The 15,675-nt window shown below is 40.7% G+C and overlaps 1 protein-coding gene across 1 annotated transcript in view; it reads right to left on the bottom strand.

Moving 5' to 3' along the window:
- The window catches only part of LOC126253348 (U3 small nucleolar RNA-associated protein 6 homolog), a 130,004-nt gene that overhangs the window by 14,306 nt on the left and 100,023 nt on the right, over window positions 1-15,675 (bottom strand). Inside the window, exons 9-10 of the mRNA XM_049954618.1 lie at window positions 10,177-10,522; window positions 7,769-7,939 (exon numbers count right to left, since the gene is read on the bottom strand). Coding sequence (XP_049810575.1) covers window positions 7,769-7,939; window positions 10,177-10,522 — 517 coding nt within the window. The remainder of the gene's footprint in view (window positions 1-7,768; window positions 7,940-10,176; window positions 10,523-15,675) is intronic.

The raw sequence follows: 15,675 nt of genomic DNA, 5'->3' as shown, positions 1-15,675 counted from the left end.
TATCTTCAGCATTCTTCTGTAGCACCACATTTCGAAAGCTTCTGCTCTCTTCTTGTCCACACTAGTTATCGTCCATGTCTCACTTCCATACATGGCTACACTCCATACAAATACTTTCAGAAACGACTTCCTGACACCTAAATCTATACTCGATGTTAACAAATTTCTCTTCTTGAGAAACGCTTTCCTTGCCATTGCCAGTCTACATTTTATATCCTCTCTACTTCGACCATCATCGGTTATTTTACTCCCTAAATAGCAAAACTCCTTTACTACTTTAAGTGTCTCATTTCCTAATCTAATTCCCTCAGCATCACCCGACTTAATTTGACTACATTCCATTATCCTCGTTTTGCTTTTGTTGATGTTCATCTTATATCCTCCTTTCAAGACACTGTCCATTCCGTTCAACTGCTCTTCCAAGTCCTTTGCTGTCTCTGACAGAATTACAATGTCATCGGAGAACTTCAAAGTTTTTACTTCTTCTCCATGAATTTTAATACCTACTCCGAATTTTTCTTTTGTTTCCTTTACTGCTTGCTCAATATACAGATTGAATAACATCGGGGAGAGGCTACAACCCTGTCTCACTCCTTTCCCAACCACTGCTTCCCTTTCATGCCCCTCGACTATTATAACTGCCATCTGGTTTCTGTACAAATTGTAAATAGCCTTTCGCTCCTTGTATTTTACCACTGCCACCTTCAGAATTTGAAAGAGTATTCCAGTTAACGTTGTCAAAAGCTTTCTCTAAGTCTACAAATGCTAGAAACGTAGGTTTGCCTTTTCTTAATCTTTCTTCCAAGATAAGTCGTAAGGTCAGTATTGCCTCACGTGTTCCAACATTTCTACGGAATCCAAACTGATCTTTCCCGAGGTCGGCTTCTACCAGTTTTTCCATTCGTCTGTAAAGAATTCGCATTAGTATTTTGCAGCTGTGACTTATTAAACTGATAGTTCGGTAATTTTCACATCTGTCAACACCTGCTTTCTTTGGGATTGGAATTATTATATTCTTCTTGAAGTCTGAGGGTATTTCGCCTGTCTCATACATCGTGCTCACCAGATGGTAGAGTTTTGTCAGGACTGGCCTCCCAAGGCCATCAGTAGTTCTAATGGAATGTTGTCTACTCCCGGGGCCTTGTTTCGACTCAGGTCTTTCAGTGCTCTGTCAAACTCTTCACGCAGTATCTTATCTCCCATTTCGTCTTCATTTACATCCTCTTCCATTTCCATAATATTGTCCTCAAGTACATCGCCCTTGTATAAACCCTCTATATACTCCTTCCACCTTTCTGCCTTCCCTTCTTTGCTTAGAACTGGGTTGCCATCTGAGCTCTTGATATTCATACAAGTGGTTCTCTTCTCTCGAAGGGTCTCTTTAATTTTCCTGTAGGCAGTATCGATCTTACCCCTAGAGAGACAAGCCTCTACATCCTTACATTTGTCCTCTAGCCATCCCTGCTTAGCCATTTTGCACTTCCTGTTGATCTCATTTTTGAGACGTTTGTATTCCTTTTTGCCTGCTTCATTTACTGCATTTTTATATTTTCTCCTTTCATCAATTAAATTCAATATCTCTTCTGTTACCCAAGGATTTCTATTAGCCCTCGTCTTTTTACCTACTTGATCGTCTGCTGCCTTCACCACTTCAACCCTCAGAGCTACCCATTCTTCTTCTACTGTATTTCTTTCCCCCATTCCTGTCAATTGTTCCCTTATGCTCTCCCTGAAACTCTCTACAACCTCTGGTTCTTTCGGTTTATCCAGGTCCCATCTCCTTAAATTCCCACCTTTTTGCAGTTTCTTCAGTTTCAATCTGCAGTTCATAACCAATAGATTGTGGTCAGAATCCACATCTGCCCCTGGAAATGTCTTACAATTTAAAACCTGGTTCCTAAATCTCTGTCTTACCATTATATAATCTATCTGAAACCTGTCAGTATCTCCAGGCTTCTTCCATGTGTACAGCCTCCTTTCATGATTCTTGAACCAAGTGTTAGCTATGATTAAGTTATGCTCTGTGCAAAATTCTACAAGGCGGCTTACTCTTTCATTCCTTCCCCCCAATCCATATTCACCTACTATGTTTCCTTCTCTCCCTTTTCCTACTGACGAATTCCAGTCACCCATGACTATTAAATTTTCGTCTCCCTTCACTACCTGAATAATTTCTTTTATCTCGTCATACATTTCATCTATTTCTTCATCATCTGCAGAGATAGTTGGCATATAAACTTGTACTACTGTAGTAGGCATGGGCTTTGTGTCTATCTTGGCCACAATAATGCGTTCACTATGCTGTTTGTAGTAGCTAACCCGCACTCCTATTTTTTTATTCATTATTAAACCTACTCCTGCATTACCCCTATTTGATTTTGTATTTATAACCCTGTAATCACCTGACCAAAAGTCTTGTTCCTCCTGCCACCGAACTTCACTAATTCCCACTATATCTAACTTTAACCTATCCATTTCCCTTTTCAAATTTTCTAACCTACCTGCCCGATTAAGTGATCTGACATTCCACGCTCCGATCCGTTGAACGCCAGTTTTCTTTCTCCTGATAACGACGTCCTCTTTAGTAGTCCCCGCCCGGAGATCCGAATGGGGGACTATTTTACCTCCGGAATATTTTACCCAAGAGGACGCCATCATCATTTAATCATACAGTAAAGCTGCATGTCCTCGGGAAAAATTACGGCTGTAGTTTCCCCTTGCTTTCAGCCGTTCGCAGTACCAGCACAGCAAGGCCGTTTTGGTTAATGTTACAAGGCCAGATCAGTCAATCATCCAGACTGTTGCCCCTGCAACTACTGAAATGGCTGCTGCCCCTCTTCAGGAACCACATGTTTGTCTGGCCTCTCAACAGATACCCCTCCGTTGTGGTTGCACCTACGGTACGGCCATCTGTATCGCTGAGGCACGCAAGCCTCCCCACCAACGGCAAGGTCCATGGTTCATGGGGGGGACTTTTTCTTCTATAACTCTTGAATTATATAATATTTTTTTACAATTTGTTATAAAAATGAAGGAAAAGAAGTAAACAATATTGTGTATAAATTTCATTGATATACTGTTAGCAGTTTTTGAGAAAATGTTCCTCAAAGATGAAAATTTTAAAGTTATGGTAAATGGCTTGCAACGTTTTTTAATACATTACTGCCCCACGTGATGGATTATCAGCATCCTCTTCTTTTCCCAATGTTAGTTTCCTTTTCACTGGTCTTTTCTTCCCTTATGCTGCATGTTGTAGGCTTTTGTCTTTTCTTCCTGCACCTCTTAGTCTTTCTTCATCAATTAGGTGCATTGTGGAAATGGTGTTGTGACTTGGTTGGAAACCTAAACGTTTCAGCACATCACATTTGATAATGTTTCCTTTACTGTATGTTGCCACTGCATCATACACTCCAAAATGCAATGTTTTTATCTGTAAAAACACTCTTTTGGGAATCCTAATCCAAATTAAATTATTTAGACTTTCATTTGGATTTTTGTGTTTTCCCATGTAAACACTTTTCCAATAAACTTGGCTGTGATAAATCTCTGAATATGGGCTTAATTACATCAATTACAGCATTTGGCAAACTGTTTTTATGGGTGTATTCCTTCCCTGATTGGTACTTACACCATGCAGCATCACCTGTGGGGCACAGTGCATGTTGTGGGTGATTATTTGTTGATGCAGTATTTTAAAAAAAAAAATTATGCCCATACTGCTCTCCTCATATGCTCAATGCTTCTTTTATTTTGCCTAACTGCACACCCATAATACCTCTACAACCTATCAATTGCTTCATCTGTCAATCTTCCTCTTCCTCCAAGGGTCTTACCATCACTAAGTTTTTTAATGTGAATTTCATTGCCATAAGGTTTGAGTTCCTCTACCGCTTTATATCCCTTAGAATCACCATCTCCTAGATAGTTAGTGTATTGTACATTATACGACTCCAGTGATCTGGAAAAAATTGCTTTCACTCCCTCTACTTCCATCGCTCCACTCGTGCCGTGAAAATTTGGCTTCACAACTTTCACCATGTTCGTCCTACATCTACAATGTTTTGAGAGAACAGAAACATCAATTACTTTGCAACTGTCTCCACTGGTAGCTGTCACAACTCCATTTAGAGATTTATGACCTCTACGTTGCCATGATCCATCTAAAGCAACAGTTAAATCTCTACAGTACTTATTATCTGTCACAGCTTCTTCATTGTTGCTCGAGCAATATCTTCAGCAGAAGATCTCACCAATTCATTATAAAATCCAAACTTGGATGGTGGTTTTGGCAAGTTCATAATTCCACATAACATTGTCCCTGCAGCACTGCCCTTGTCAATGCAACGCGAGCCATACACTAACCTAACATTTATACCATGCACCTTCTTTCCACTATTACCACTAGGAGGAATACTGTTAGAATTAGAAAACAAATTTTCTGTAGCACATTTGTTACACTTCAATAACATTTTACATGCCAAACCAATGTGTGAAGTTCTTTTCAATTCCAGTTCTCTTTCTTTGCAAACTTGGCATAATATGTTATGTTTCAAAATCTTAAGAGAGCAAGGAAATGTTAATTATTTCATTCACATCATTACTGTCACTTTCATAGTTTTCAAATTTTTCTTTGCTGTCGCAAAGTTTCTTGCTCGAAGAAGTTCTATCACATTCACTTGGAATAGTCAGTGAAGCAGTCTGAGTAGCATCTCCCTTCGAAACAACAAAAGATTTCTTCTTCCACTCATTGTGCCGTTTCTTAAACATTCAATTGCCGAAATGGGGCATATTGATAACCACAAACCAAATACGTAAAACAGGTATGAGCAAAATTCATCAAATACGCAAAATTGAACAGCTAAACAATTGTCACAGAGATAAAGCCATAAAACGTTGGAAAACAAAAGATTGTCTAATTCCGCAAAGATACCCCGCTTGCAGCCAGCGAGCGGCGCCGTCAGAGGTGCCACACCAAGTCGCTACTACCGTTTACGCAGAGCGTCAACTTTGCAGCGATAAAAAAACACACTTAGAATTCACTTATAAGGGTGAAACTTTGTTTTATTCAGAAAACTCCAAATAATTTTATAATGAAAAAACAAAAAATGTTAATTTTGTCATTTTCATCGTTCCAGCTCCCCTTAACAGTGTTACTGCTGTTAGCAGAGGAGACAGCAAGGGAGATCTGTTTATGAATGAGCTGGATAGGATACTGTTTGTCAATAATGGCTTTGGTAAGGTTATCACTACCTTTCATTTGCTCCTGCTTTCCACTACATTTGCAGCACCCTCAGATGGCGAGACTGTAGGGAAAAGACTTTCTGACATGGAGCAGATGACAGTTGCCACAGTGGAGATACTGCTGATGGTTGGTGTACTTGACATGGAAACATTTATGGAACCATGTAATAAGTGTAGATAGACAGGAAAATGGTGTGTTGATTCGGTGAGAATGATCAGGTGAAGTGGATTTGGGTGTAGATGGTGCGGTTGTGGAAGAGACAGCAAAGCAGAAAAGCTTGAAATTTATAAAGAAAAAAAAAAAAAAGAACCAACAAAACTGCTTAACTGGCAGAGCGATTTCGTGGCCAATGCCTACTTTGCTTTGTTTAACAATGTTATGCTTTAATCACTGAATGCCTCTGTTATATATAGTTTGTTGATAGTTTCACCTAGCGTAGGGTGTCTTACATATTTACTTTGTTTTCGTACGTTGTGCAAATAACTCTAGTTCCTTCTCTGTTTATATAATATACTGCATTAACTAGATAATCTTGTTCATGCACTTTAGGTGCCCTCTGATGGCCACATTCCTCTAACCACTTCTCCCCTATGCATAATTCTGGCATTAGTGTAACAGAGGGCGCTGATTATGTACAGCAGTCTGTTTTCTTTCATTGTGGCTTCTTTAGCTATTTGTTTTATAGTTTTACTTTATTCTGTGCACTATAAAAGCCGTTTATTATTTATGTCATTATTTATAATATTGGAACTTGAGCATATGTCAATTACTGTCTCTTAATTCTTCCTCTTTGTAACAGTCTAATTTTTGTCACGTTTTATTTCATCGCTTTTTATTACTGTAATGCCTCTCTTACCTTATAAGTCCATTACAAACTTTACCGATTGTATCCCCCCCTTTATTTTATGTTGTTCAATTAATCTTTGAAGAATGTGTGTATGCCTACAGTAGTGACATCTGGTGAACTTGCAACACAAACATCTTGTGGCAACTGTACAGCCGTTTGATTTGAACAGTATTGCCACTGACAAGATGACTCTTGCATATACTGTTATTTTTATATATATTTGACGATGCTGGTGCTGATTTTGCGTTTAACATTTGATGATACCACTATGGCTGCAGTACGCTAGGACATGTTTTTATAAAACAGGTATGCCTCTTGATTCTTAAAGTGGATAAATGTATATGTATATCAGTAGTACTTTTCATTATGGTCTATTTTATTGTTTTAAGCAGTAGACAATTTGCTAGTGTATTTATGTTTTCCCATATTTTGCTGCAGATCTGAAGATGGTCAATACAGACTGAAACTGGTAGTCTGCTGGCAAAAAATTTGTGACCATAGACATAAAGTAAAGAAAATTTATTCTATATTCGTGTCACTGTTTTATTCACGTCCATTTCGCAGCTCGTGAAACCTTTTACATATTTTGCTGTGGACAGACATTTGTATGTGCACTGTGTTTGTGGTTGTAAATGGAGCATTTTCTTTGCATCTTAAGTTTCATTATTGTGTTTTCTCTCTTGTATATGATTCATTGCTGCAGTATTATTTTGCAGTAGTCAGCTAAAGTAAAATTCTTTGTAAGAGTATCAGCTCTTACCAGTCAAAACTACAAAAATTCAACTATAAACTAAAACCATGAAAAACTCACTGAATTTTAAAAAAATCCCTGGGTTTTCCAGATACCCAGGTTGTTCCGAGATATCCTGGGGCATATACACCCTGACAACAGACATGTACAAAGACCAAAGACTTTCATGCCTTCCAAAAAGCTGTAAAAACCTACTTCTTTAATAAATGTTGTTATAATTTTAAGGATTACTTTAAAATACATGTAAATCATTTGGAGAAATGTTCATTTGATGTCAATTAACTGACATGTTCGAGAGCCAGTGTACAACAGAATAGTGACAAACGATTCAAATTGTAACACATTTGGTCATTTTGTGTGTGTGTGTGTGTGGGGGGGGGGGGGGGGGGGGGGCACATACGCACTCTCTTGCTATTTGAAATGTGTGCATGTTAAGTATTTGTGTATTTAAAACTACATATACTTTTGATGACAACTGTAAAATGAAGACTGTCCATGGATGGATGAATAGAAATACAAATTACCAGAAGGGAAGTTACCAAAACCCCCATTTAAGGTACACAACAGGCGAATATGACAGTTAATGGCCGAAAGTCAAGAATGGACCTCAATTTTAAATTATCAGGGCAGATTTTACGTGGAATGGAGCTGAAAAGTCAGACACAATGAAAATGAGTGAAAGAAGTAAGTAGAAAACAAAGTTGTGAGAGATGACAACAGTGTAACAAAATCGAGAAAAAAGGAAGGCTCTGGACAAAAATCAAAAACAAAACAAATGATGTAGGGTAAGACCAAAAACTGAAGACAAATGGCACAAACACAATCTCCTGCGGCACTTCTGACATGCAGTGCTATGATCATGTGTAGTGTTGAATGACAAACACACCTGCAAGCCAGTGCCTATGGCTACAACATTGCATGTGCATACCTGTATTGTTTTTTCCAAACTGCTCGCAGGCGAGCTCATAGCAGCGGCGGACATGCTTGAAGTTGACCTCTGGGACCCTGCACTCCAATGCAGCCATCTTGCTGTGCATTTCAAGGCACAATGGAGGCTGCACACTCAACTTTTCATACATCTTGCGAGCTGCCACAATTCCTGCCAACGAGAAAAAATCATGCAATTATTCACACAGAAAGGAAATTACACTGCCCAGAGCTCAGTCTGTGCCCAACATATTCTCTCTCTCTCTCTCTCTCTCTCTCTCTCTCTCTCTCTCCTGCTCTTCCCCCTTTCAACAAACTAACTGAAAGTGAAAGGGTATGTGACTACTCATTTCATATGCTTTGATCACATTTCTTATAAATGGCAGGAAACAAATGTTGAGGGCACTCAATTATAATATTACTACTAATACTGCCGCCGCAGCAATCGCTACCAGTACTAACTGCTACTTTTCTAGTACAAAGATGGATCCAACATACCTGAAAGTTTTGTAACAAAATTTCTGAAATTGAAAATTAATTCAAATTTACTGTCTTGGAACTTTTCTACATACTCACTCATTTCACTGATACAATTTTATGACCTGGCTACCAATTTTTTCAGAGCGAGAAAGAGAGGGAGAGAGCAAGGACATACCTGAAGTCAACAGCACACACTATTGCACCTCTGCCTCAGTAAAGACAGGCTAGCCACCAAAAGCTTCCTCGAGCAGCCAAAATATGTGGAAACCACAGAATTCCCAAGTATGAGCTGACAGGATTTAAGAGCAGTTGATCCGTATATATCCAACTGCTTCAAATGGTCGGATATTTGCTTATCTTAAACTAACACACAAACAGCCTCATACAAGAGCATTGTTCAACTACTTTTTGGTGCTTTATTAACCTTTTCGCTGCTATAGACATGCTTCCTGCATTCTGTGCTGAAGACTGTTTTTGTTATGGTTTTTCTGCTCGCCAAACATGGGTGCCTGTGCTAGGAGATGGCATTCTGGCCAATATGCAATACTTATATCTCTTTTTTTGGAATCTATTGGGTGAAAAAAATTTGATTTCTGCAGATCTTACAGTCTGATATCTTCACATGATAAAGAACCGAATTTCTTTCTGTTATCTGTCATATTGCACTGCATCAAATTAAGTAAAACATTGCAAGCAATTTTAAAGAGTTTGCAAAAATGCTTTGCACAGACTTTGCATACAGTTGACTTTAAATTGTATTTTTCGGCGAATGAAATGTAGATAAGATTTCAAAATTTTATTTAAAACTGAGAGCAGAATGATAGCTCATTTTGTTCTCGAGTTATTGGGTTTTATAACCAAAGAACGGTCGCGAGTGATGTAACCATCCACGTCCTTCCACATCGCTAGTAATGTGGTCATAAGAATTGTCATACCTCATAAACAATTCGAGATATCAAGAAGATGTTTTTTTGCTAATGATAGCAAGCAATGAGGCACTTATATTGTATGATGAAGACTCTAAACTTTTACAGAAGTAACTAGTATGCAGCAGTGAGAGGTCGGCGGCTCAGGACACGTACTAACGTCTATAGTACTCTAGGAAAACCCAAGCAGTGCACATATACCTATTCACAGTACCTGGAGAGCAGTGTAAAAGGACGTGTATAAATATCAACAGCAGCGAGAAGGTTACACAAAATACCAATAAAAATGCAAGGAGAACAGACAAAATACTTTGCCGTGGCAAAATTTGATTCCAGCTTTGTAATCTACTAATCAAATGCAATCATTTGATACACATAGCAAACATATCATGTACTATTTTTATTTAGGCATTTTAGTGACTCTCGTGTATGGAATGCTTTTAGCTCTTCTATTCCCACATCATACCACCTGTGAGGACACCTAAATTCTATATCGATTTACTGTATGCTGATTAAAATTGGCCTCCAGTGCCATGTGAAATTGTATAAATAATAATTAGATTTAAAAGATACTTTGTAATTCAGACATATGGCTCGGCTGATGACATAGGAATGCTGTTACACATGACAATTATAAACGAAACTGCCTCATCAGAAGATAGGCAGTTTTTTGGTGAGTTATGACAGTTACTGCTGAGTGGCGGGAGTAACAAGTGGTGCTTTGGTTGACCATTTCTGATGGTACTGTGGATCTTACTATCTGAGTAATAGTACGGTCAATACAATGATGACTGACACACTGAGGTGGAGCATAAATGTTTTTATTTTGAACTGGAGGCTAGTAATAAGGTAAAGTTTTTGTTTATTATTCAATCATTTATGGTGACCCGAGACATCAAATGAAGCTACAAACTGCAACCTCAGACCAAATAACCGCACTCTTAGAGAAAGTGATCACTGGTAGACCTCAATCCGACAATTTGACCACCAGAGCAGCACTTGCCTTTGACCAGCACCAGCCACTCGAGGTACAGTGGCTTGAGGGCGACAGCGACAGGGCTGTCCTGCTGGGACACAGCATTCTGGAACACCTCCTCGACGCGCGCCATGCTCTTTGTCTGGTAGTACTGCAGCAGCACCTTCCAGAGTGGCAAGGCCGCCGCCTCGCGTGTGCCCAAGTGGCTGACCGCATCGCGGAACACTGCGATCGCCTGGTCCTCCTCGTTGCGCGCCAAGTGCAGCCGCAGGCGGAGGTGCCACAGCTCAGCACTCAGTGGCAGGCGCTCTGTTGCCACGCGCAGTACGCCACACAGCTTCTTTAACTTACCGGCTGACTGCAGCATGTCCACCTGTCAGAAATCAAAAGTTATGTCACCTGCCTGGCTCTATGTACTTGAAATGCAAAGTTCTAGCAACATGAGGAGCCGCTCTAGAGGACAGTTCTTGTACTGCACGGGAGTGGACAAGGAAGTGGTGTAAAGGAAACAAACTATTAACTGTTCAAATAACTTACGGGAATGCGGCCAGTGACATCTTCCACAACTGCCAATATTTCGACAGGTGCACACCTGGCAGTGTTCCCATAAGATACTTGGACATTTACACACTGGAAGAAACTATGGTTTCGAAATGTTAACTGCTCCACATAAAATTACGTACAGGGTTTATACAAAAAGAGTCAGGGAAAAGTTTTGGAAAAACAGATTTATTTGAGATACTGCAACAATGCCTCAAAATTCTTCAAACTATAGCCCTCGAGCATCGACACATTTCACCAGCAGCTTTCCCTCGACTCGAAGGTGTTCTGGTGTGCCGACTCCAGAAGGTCCTTAAAGGTAAGCATGCATGCTTCTTTGATGAAACTTAGGCTCTCACAGTGATGTCCTTCGAGGGAGGACTGGTGAATTGTCATGATGCAATTTGTCAGGTAGCCGGTGACTTCTCGATCAGGCGTGGGTGCATTAGTGTGATGCAATTTACAGATTCCGGCGATGGCTGGCCTGGTGGCTGGCTAGTGTACACTGTTATCTTATCAATGCCAATTGCATCAGCAATCATGCACACACTTAACCGACAGTCTGAATTAAACACTAACACACACACACATTCCACGTTTTAGTCAGTCTTGATGTCAACAGCTGTCCACCACGAGGCTCGCCGACCCCACTCTCTCTACCACCTCTGAAAAGCTTGAACCACTTAAAAATTGCAGTTTGTGACACACTTTCATCCCTGAACACTTGGTAAATCATGGCCAACGTCTTCGTAATCGATTTCCCAGTCCAACACTCATGCTACACGCTGATTATCGGTAACTCCAAATGCAACACTCGCATTACACAAGAGTTTCATAGCTAGAAAGATGACAGGTTGGGGTACAAATAAATACTGCAGCAGCACCTTCATTACAGTTAACACACATCAGCAATAGTGAACAAGGCCTCTAACATAGTGTACAAGGCATCAAATATAGGCACGTAGAATGTTAGGCTACTACAGTCTGCCACGTAAGTCCATCACAGAGCACTACTCACTGTGAGTCAGGTTTGGAGCCAGAAAACAGTGTGCTGACTGTTCATCAAGCAACACAGAACTACTGCCATGGATGAATAGATCAAGTTCTCTGAATATACCCATTAGATTTGGCCTGTTAGTCGATTTGTGGGAGTGAGGTCATCCGTCCCATGATCTAAGCCAGCAGATATGGAGGGAGGAACAACGCAAGCAGTGTAGTCCAGTCGAGGGGTAGGGGTAACATGCAAACAGTGCAGCAGGAAGAGAAAAGAACAGGAGGGGTGAGGGGTGGAAATGGGGAGAGATGAGGTGCCCCACAAACACTATGCACAGCGGGGCACCAGTACCGTCACTGACCCGTCTAGGCACCCACCCCATACCATTATCACGATACAACAAGGACAACACCAAGGGAAGAAGACAAGAATAAAGCAAACAAACAGCACAACAGACCAGACAAAATGGAGGGAACAGACGGGGAGAACCTGACCAGAGTGGAGGCAAGCAGAGGTCTGCAAATAGGGCATTTTGCTCACTCTTACTCGCTTGAACCCATCGTGCTCAGTCACGGCTCACCTGAGTACGAACACTTGAAGCAGACAGGCTGTGGTTGAATGAGGTGCCGCGGGGAGGGCAAGGTCCGCTCAGTTTGGCGCGCTTGTTACGCTGCTGTAGCAACCGTTTCAGTAGCAGCTCTGTGTGTCTCCAGGCTGGTGCCGTTTCTGACATACCCCCCACCAGCTGATGGATCTACACTCACATCACTTTAGTTATCTGTAGATGCATACTCCTGGGTGGTAGCGCCTAATAGTGATACTGCTGTGATCCATAAGGAAAAATAGCATGTTTTATGCAATAATGAAAATTTGGAAACAATCTGGAGTTTCACAGAAAACTATGTGGCTACCTACTTTCATTGGTCTCATAATGAAAAGTCACACTGCTGTTTTTTATAATACCATTTGCTTTATTGATTCATATGTACACATGTGAACTTGACCACCTAACAAATTACAAATCTAACAAGAACAAAATTATCCCCAAATTATTTCCTGTTGGCATAATTACAACGCATCAACTCGATTCGGATCAAGTTTGCTTCACCCATCCGAGATAATTTTCCAAACCACACTGAAATTTCTTTCACTATTACATTTGAGGGAGGGACGTAAAACATTCTTCTAGCTAAATTTGATATGGGAGGAAAAAAAGGAGACTAAATTTACGCTTTCTCGTCTCAAGCGGATCTTCGTCGTTGCAACAACCCGTTCAGGTTAAATACAAGTCAACTTTATCGGCAGATTTAGGTTCATGTGACTCACAATCTAGTCACTCCGATAACAGACACTTCATTTTTTTTTTTTTTTTTTTTGGGCTGCTGAGTGCTGCTGACACGCTCTCAACGGTCATAAATAAATATTTACAAGTATATCTAAAAACAAAGATGATGTGACTTACCGAACGAAAGCGCTGGCAGGTCGATAGACACACAAACAAACACAAACACACACAAAATTCAAGCTTTCGCAACAAACTGTTGCCTCGTCAGGAAAGAGAGGGAAGGACGAAAGGATGTGGGTTTTAAGGGAGAGGGTAAGGAGTCATTCCAATCCCGGGAGCGGAAAGACTTGCCTTAGGGGGAAAAAAGGATGGGTTTACACTCGCACACACACACACACACACACACACACACACACACACACACACACACACACATATCCATCCACACATATACAGACACAAGCAGACATATTTAAAGACAAAGAGTTTGGGCAGAGATGTCAGTCGAGGCAGAAGTGCAGAGGCAAAGATGTTGTTGAATGACAGGTGAGGTATGAGTGGCGGCAACTTGAAATTAGCGGAGATTGAGGCCTGGTGGATAACGGGAAGAGAGGATATACTGAAGAGCAAGTTCCCATCTCCGGAGTTCGGATAGGTTGGTGTTAGTGGGAAACTTCCCACTAACACCAACCTATCCGAACTCCGGAGATGGGAACTTGCTCTTCAATATATCCTCTCTTCCCGTTATCCACCAGGCCTCAATCTCCGCTAATTTCAAGTTGCCGCCACTCATACCTCACCTGTCATTCAACAACATCTTTGCCTCTGCACTTCTGCCTCGACTGACATCTCTGCCCAAACTCTGTCTTTAAATATGTCTGCTTATGTCTGTGTATGTGTGGATGGATATGTGTGTGTGTGCGAGTGTAAACCCATCCTTTTTTCCCCCTAAGGTAAGTCTTTCTGCTCCCGGGATTGGAATGACTCCTTACCCTCTTCCTTAAAACCCACATCCTTTCGTCTTTCCCTCTCCTTCCCTCTTTCCTGACGAGGCAACAGTTTGTTGCGAAAGCTTGAATTCTGTGTGTATGTTTGTGTTTGTCTGTCGACCTGCCAGCACTTTCATTTGGTAAGTCACATCATCTTTGTTTTTAGATATATTTTTCCTACGTGGAATGTTTCCCTATATATATATATATATATATATATATATATATATATATATATATATATATATATATATCTGAACCAGATGGCAGTTATAAGAGTGGAGGGGTGTGAAAGGGAAGCAGTGGTTGGGAAGGGAGTGAGGCAGGGTTGTAGCCTATCCCTGATGTTATTCAATCTGTATATTGAGCAAGCTGTAAAGAAAACAAAAGAAAAATTCGGAGTAGGTATTAAAATCCATGGAGAAGAAATAAAAACTTTGAGGTTCGCCGATGACATTGTAATTCTGTCAGAGACAGCAGGCGACTTGGAAGAGCAGTTGGATGGAATGGACAGTGTCTTGAAAGGAGGGTATAAGATGAACGTCAACAAAAGCAAAACGAGGATAATGGAATGTAGTCTAATTAAGTCGGGTGATGCTGAGGGAATTAGATTAGGAAATGTTTCCCTCTGACACTAATATTTCATCACAAATTTGGCACACAGTATTTAATGTCTCATTTCTGTCAGAAACAGACACCATTTCCAATAATCGGAAGTGTGACCACTGAATTGTTACTATTCTGTTGTTGTTGTTGCTGTTGTGGTTGTGGTCTTCTGTCCTGAGACTGGTTTGATGCAGCTCCCCATGCTACTCTATCCTGTGCAAGCTGCTTCATCTCCCAGTACTTACTGCAACCCACATCCTTCTGAATCTGCTTAGGGTACTCAACTCTTGGTCTCCCTCTACGATTTTTACCCTCCACGCTGCCCTCCAATCCATTGATTCCTCAGAACACATTCTACCAACCGGTCCCTTCTTCTTGTCAAGTTGTGCCACAACTCCTCTTCTCCCCAATTCCAGTCAATACCCCCTCATTAGTTATGTGATCTACCAAATCTAATCTCCAGCATTCTTCTGTAGCACCACATTTCGAAAGCTTCTATTCTCTTCTTGTCCAAACTATTTATCGTCCATGTTTCACTTCCATACATGGCTACACTCCATACAAATACTTTCAGAAACGACTTCCTGACACTTAAATCTATACTCGATGCTAACAAATTTCTCTTCTTCAGAAACTCTTTCCTTGCCATTGCCAGTCTACATTTTATGTCCTCTCTACTTCGACCATCATCAGTTATTTTGCTCCCCAAATAGCAAAACTCCTATACTACTTTAAGTGTCTCATTTCCTAATCTAATTCCCTCAGCATCACCCGACTTAATTAGACTACATTCCATTATCCTCGTTTTGCTTTTGTTGACGTTCATCTTATACCCTCCTTTCAAGACACTGTCCATTCCATCCAACTGCTCTTCCAAGTCGCCTGCTGTCTCTGACAGAATTACAATGTCATCGGCGAACCTCAAAGTTTTTATTTCTTCTCCATGGATTTTAATACCTACTCCGAATTTTTCTTTTGTTTTCTTTACAGCTTGCTCAATATACAGATTGAATAACATCAGGGATAGGCTACAACCCTGCCTCACTCCCTTCCCAACCACTGCTTCCCTTTCACACCCCTCCACTCTTATAACTGCCATCTGGTTTCTGTAC

Source organism: Schistocerca nitens, chromosome 4 (assembly GCF_023898315.1).
Source record: "Schistocerca nitens isolate TAMUIC-IGC-003100 chromosome 4, iqSchNite1.1, whole genome shotgun sequence".
Lineage (NCBI taxonomy): Eukaryota > Metazoa > Arthropoda > Insecta > Orthoptera > Acrididae > Schistocerca > Schistocerca nitens.
Note: the sequence above shows the minus strand (reverse complement) of the source record. Positions and strands in the feature narration are given on the sequence as shown.